Source organism: Biomphalaria glabrata, chromosome 4 (assembly GCF_947242115.1).
Source record: "Biomphalaria glabrata chromosome 4, xgBioGlab47.1, whole genome shotgun sequence".
Lineage (NCBI taxonomy): Eukaryota > Metazoa > Mollusca > Gastropoda > Planorbidae > Biomphalaria > Biomphalaria glabrata.
In genome coordinates this window covers 43,220,221-43,226,220 of record NC_074714.1, presented here as the reverse complement: position 1 = coordinate 43,226,220, position 6,000 = coordinate 43,220,221, and the positions used below count along the sequence as shown (strand labels likewise).

General features: G+C 42.3%; 1 protein-coding gene across 1 annotated transcript; it reads right to left on the bottom strand.

Moving 5' to 3' along the window:
* Positions 1-209: 209 nt before the first annotated feature.
* LOC129926028 (caldesmon-like) lies at positions 210-5,482 on the bottom strand. The gene is made up of 2 exons (XM_056027850.1): positions 1,656-5,482; positions 210-1,514 (listed from the first exon to the last, which is right to left on the bottom strand). Exon 1 carries the CDS (start codon positions 3,413-3,415, stop codon positions 1,847-1,849), a length of 1,569 nt encoding a protein of 522 aa, XP_055883825.1. The 5' UTR covers positions 3,416-5,482; the 3' UTR covers positions 210-1,514; positions 1,656-1,846.
* Between the last annotated feature and the right edge of the window lie 518 nt (positions 5,483-6,000).

Below are 6,000 nucleotides of genomic sequence, written 5' to 3'. Positions count from 1 at the left end.
ACCCGAACTATTGGCCCGAATAACACAGTCCACAGCAGCCCTTTCAAAACTTAAAATAATATGGAAAGACAAAGGCTTAGCCCTCGGCGCCAAAATCAGACTGATGCGCTCCCTGGTCATGGCCACATTTTTATATGCTTGTGGGTCTTGGACGCTGATTGCACAGCTAGAGAGATGGATCCTAGCAATGGAATTAAGATGCTTGTTAAGACCTCTGCGCGGTGTTGATTCTTGACAATCTGTCTAGTGTAGATCTGACTGTAGGTAACGCTGAATTCAACACTTCAGTAACACCGGCGAAAGGCCGAAACAATCAAATATGTAGTCGACGCTTATATGTTGTTCTAACAATATGTTTAATACTCAACAGGGAATCGTCCGATGTCAATAATGTCGTACTCAAGTCTACTACTTTACAATAAGCGTCCTCCTTCTAGCGTCGTTTTGAGCGTTCTTCTTTTTTAAAGATCTGTCACGTCACTTGTCGCTAATTAAAACTTTACCCTATTCCCGAAACAAATAACTAATTCCTAACTACTTCCTAATCATGTCATAACAACTCCTCCCCCTCCCGCTAAAAAAAATTGCCTGTCAATTTTTTAATCTACTGTCTTAGTCTTACAATGTGCAAGGGCCAAAATGTAGGGAAACATAAAAGACAACACAACTTGAGTCTTGATTGCGATTTCAACTTCTCTTTCTGTGTCCACAATCAAGTTCCTCTGAACACATATTTCCCTCAAGTGTCACTAACTGATACTGTCCAATGTGATGTGTCATAGGTGACCGCAGACATAGTTCGTTTGCGCTGACACTATAGGTGTGTCTATCTATACTTCATCACATCACGTTCCGGAGGTTACACCGCTTTCCCTCACACGTCAGGACAGACAATTTACCTAATATGACAAATTGACATTTATCAATGCTCGTTCTCCCACTATACACCTAACGTTCTTTCGGGCATCTACAAGTGTATTTTATTTCCTCTCTCCACTTACTTGTCCCCACACGACCTAACTCTTGACTGATGTATGATAATGCTCAAATACAAAGAATAAATTATAAAACTTACTTTTCCTTGATGTAACTACATCGTCGCCTTATAAATGCCCTTTCTATTCATACACACATACATGCAATGCATACATACTACCCGAAATTACATAATTAACATGAGTCAATCTAATGATAACCAAATTACATGTATATTATAACATAAATATACTATTCAAAGATACATTAAACAACCTAATACCCATCTAGTTATGACAACTAGTTAAGTCAATTAATTAAGAATAAGCAATTAAATAAAATCCATCTTATTTACACACTACAGTCTCATAGTGCTATGTTTCACAGGCTATCTACACGACTCATACATTTGTTCTCTCCAACTGGAGTTAACATCTCTTCTTACACCACTATAGCCCGCTTGTGGCCTTCTACCTCTGTATGACTTGCGATTACCGCTACCATAGTCATCTCTTCTACCATCACTGTCGGACACAGACCTGTGCCTCCTATCCGAACTCGCAATCTTCTGTTTAGACTGTTCTGCCCTACTCCAACAGTCTTTAGCGATGTGCCCATGTTTATGGCAGTTAAAACAAATTCTGTCATTTCTAGGTTTATTTCGCTTCATGTTGCCATACCTGCTTTTCCAACTTCTAACCTGTTTGTCAGAAGCGGCTCTGACACCTGCTACATTTCCAAGTAAAACATCTCTAGATAACCTCGGCATGGCTACCCCTTCGCAATACCCTGTGTATAATGGAGATCGAAGGAACACTTTGCACGCTTCGAATCTCTTAACTGCGCCGTCTGCCAACCTGACTGATTTGGTTTATCCTAAATAATCCTTAGATTTCACTAATCCCCCTCGAACCGCGAGTGTACTGCTAGCTGTGTCCCGGATCACATTTACCTGTTTATTATTTATCATGCCTGGATATAGTTTAAATCTATCTTCCCCACAATCAACGTAATTAATTTCTTCATCTGGTTCACTATGTCCACTATCACGATCCCTGTCTTGGATGCTCCTTACAAAATTAACCCTATCTGGTGGCCGATTATCCCTCTCTTGTCTACGGTTTTCTCGATCACCTCTCCTATCACTAGTGCCACTATTACCCTGTGCATTTCTATTGCCAGCTCCATTCCCTCTATGTTTCTTACACTGGTATGCCATGTGTCCCTTTTCCTGACAGTTAAAACATGTAACATCCCTAAGGTTTCTATCACCCGCTTTAGGTCTATCTATTCTCCTATCATAACTTTTCCTGCCCTTGTTTTCATTTTCCCAAGGTCTATCATTTAAGCCTTCATAACTATCCCGACCATTGTTTCCACGTTCCCTGGACCTATCATTTCTCCTACCATAATCCCTATCACTAACATCATTTCTCTTTACATAATTTACTAGGTCAATGACTTTTTTATGGTCGCTAACTGAAAGTGGGTTGTTTGGGTAAGCATTCTTAAAGATCCTAATAATTTCTACCAAGTCTTCAATTACCTTCGGGTTTCTTTCTTTTACAAAGGACTGTAGCTGAGGGTCGCACTTATTGATAAAGTTATCAATCAGAATGAAGTTCTTCAACCCCTCGTAGGTGTTCTCTACATTCTCGAATGCGAGCCATTTAGTGAAGAAGTCTTTCTCTGCGTTGATAGTTGTTTGTGGATCAACTTGGCTGGATGGGGTGTTTTCATAATACTTCTTTCGGAATGTTGCCGCGTTGTGCCCGTATGCGTTTAGCAGTTCCTTCTTTAGCGCCTGATAGCTGTTTTGCATGGAGTGGTCGTGGTTTTGGCAAATCGTGAGGGCTTTCCCATGTACGAAGTCCAACAAGATTTCGGACCACTCCTTCTCCTGGACATTAAACTTTGCAAGTTTAATTTCAAAGCGTTTCAGATAGTCGCCGATGTCGTCCTTGTCTTCCGCAAAAGGTTGGATTTTCTTCTTCATCCATGCGGCGCTACTATGGCTTTCTATGTTGGCACTATTGTTGCTGTTTCCTTCGGTGGGCACACTTACACCAGCCTCTATCCTCATCTGTTCTACTTGAATTCTCACTTTTCTGTCCGCCTCTTCTTTCTTCTCCCTCTCTACCCGTTCCGCCTCTCTAACCTTTTCCCGTTCTACACGGTCTGCCTCTTCTTTTTCTTTTTCTCTGGCTCTCTCAGCTTCTCTGCCTCGTTCCCGCTCTCTGCGGTCTGCCTCTTCTTTTTCTTTTTCTCTGGCTCTTTCAGCTTCTCTGACTCGTTCCCGCTCTCTGCGGTCTGTTTCTGCCGCCACCATCTGCTGCACATAGGCGGCCAGTTCTTTGCCGCGTAGTTCCAGTTCTGTCTTAGCTTCATGAATTAGCTTTTTCCTAAATTCTTCCAGGTCGTAACCTGGAGCAGTTGCCATATTACTTATTTGTTACTTTACCTCGCTTTTTATTTAAATTGTCTTCCACAAAAGCCTAATAGCTTCTATTACCTATGTTCTATAAATCAAATTATCTTTTGAGCGTACCCTCGCTCCGCGGCTTCCTGATATCTCTTAATTCAAATGAATTAAATTCGTCACTCTACCCTTGGAGTCTAGACTACCAACTCCGACTTATAATAACTTCTGTACTTTCCAAGATACACTTAGTATCCTTGGTACCAGTGTGTAGGCGTGTAGGCTACACCCTGACCCGACTGAATACGATGTGCGACACACGCACACTCCACCGACTATGTGTTACTCAACACGAGTCGCCGGTAAATAGACCAACCTGTCTATTTACAAATACTAAAATTACAAATGGGCAATCAGGCTTCACCTCGATTGTTCCCCAGATCTAGTCTAGATTACGCTAGATCTTAGTTACTTCTTACCTGCTTTCACTGCCAGGAGTGTATATAACTTACTCATACCAATAAACTATGAAATTAAACCTAAATACGATAAACACCAAACTATAGCTCTAGTTCTAATGAATGAGACTTTCGTCTGACAGTAAGACTTAAGACGGGAGTATTACAAACAATTAATACATGACGTTACTAAAAATGATTAACTAAATGATTCACATTCACATACAGGACGAATTAACAGCTAAACGTATATCTGGACCTCTTGCTAGATTACACCTAATTTTAAGGATATCCCCAATCCACCACGATTTAACCTGGTAGTGATAATCTAGCGAGTGGTCACTTCCCTACAGACTCTAAGTAATATAAGGAGAAAGTAGTTAAATAACACTTGACTTATCTGTCTAAGAAGCGGCGATAACTCCACAGTCAGTCTCGGGTCCACTCTTCCTACGCTAATGTCTGTCCCGGCGGCAAGGCTCACGGCGATGTCTTCCCTAGCGGTGAGATAAGGACAGCGAACGTTTCGGCTCTCCAAGGTCCTTCGGTACTGGTCTGCAACGGCTCCGGTTCTTCGGTGGTACGGCGTCTGGTTCTGGTTCACGGTGATCTGTCGTCTGGCTCCGGTTCGTCGGTGACGTAGAGTCTGGTTCCGGTTGCTGGTTCCAAGGCTGGTACGGTGGTTCCAGGTGGTCGTCTGTCCAAAGTGAAACTGGAACGGTCCAACAGTTGACCCAGCGACAAAGTCAAAAGTCCAGTGCTAAAATACCGGCTATCTGGCTATCTAACGTGTAGCACAGATTCAGCCGAGACGTAGATCAAATTAGCACTACTGTACTTAAGTGCCGTAGGCAGTAAGATGGTTCCTACGTCACAAGTTCTCTGGCGTGACCTCAACGGTCGATCTTGGCCTTGCAGAGGTGACCTTCACGTTCGTTCTCTCGATGCCGGGCAGGCGATATCTCTTCAGTACGGCTTCGACAGGACGTTTTTCTTCCCTTCAGCAACTGTAGCCTTCTCGATACCGAACTACAGGCTTCAATACGCTGCCCCAACGTATGGGCGTTTACAAATTACAAATGTAGATCTAGATCAATATTTCGTTACCTCCTAGGTCTACGAGTCCAGGATCTCACTGGCTTTCCTTCGCCGACGTGGCTGTATAATCAGGGTCTAGCTGCAGACTAGGCCGATGACGTTAACTTCTGCCTCCTCCTAACAGAGGGCTTCTATCCTTCTGAATGTTGCTGCCAGTGAGCTCCGAGTCTGGGGTCGCCACGTTGTTAAGACCTCTGCGCGGTGTTGATTCTTGACAATCTGTCTAGTGTAGATCTGACTGTAGGTAACGCTGAATTCAACACTTCAGTAACACCGGCGAAAGGCCGAAACAATCAAATATGTAGTCGACGCTTATATGTTGTTCTAACAATATGTTTAATACTCAACAGGGAATCGTCCGATGTCAATAATGTCGTACTCAAGTCTACTACTTTACAATAAGCGTCCTCCTTCTAGCGTCGTTTTGAGCGTTCTTCTTTTTTAAAGATCTGTCACGTCACTTGTCGCTAATTAAAACTTTACCCTATTCCCGAAACAAATAACTAATTCCTAACTACTTCCTAATCATGTCATAACATGCTACAGGGATCCTAGGTATTACGTTCAAAGACCGCATCACCAACCAAGATATTAGAGACAGGTTTAAGACTAAGACTAAGACTAAGACTAAGACTAAGACTAAGACTAAGACTAAGACTAAGACTAAGACTAAGACTAACACTAAGACTAAGACTAAGACTAAGACTGCTTTATTGATCCTTACGGAAATTTGTTGTGATTGTGAGGACTCTTTTCTCATATAAAGACAACACAACAGAAACATTTACATAAATACAACAGACACAACATAAAAAGTTCATTCAGAGACAACACACAGGCATCTTGGTGCTTTTCATGTTTCCTGATCAACGAGTGGCATTGATATAGTCTGACCGAGTTCGTACAACGAGTTTTTGTACTGGTCTGATCTTGTTTTGATTGACAGCAGTCGCCCACTTCGCGACGACCTGACGTACTTCTGATGAAGCGTTACCTTGCCAACAAGTTATTTCGTATGTTAGCAGATTTTGTATTGTCGCGCCATAGAAA

Bases quoted from the DNA above. Each gene is read 5' to 3' on its own strand.
- LOC129926028 (XM_056027850.1), bottom strand. From the start codon at position 3,415: ATGGCAACTGCTCCAGGTTACGACCTGGAAGAATTTAGGAAAAAGCTA.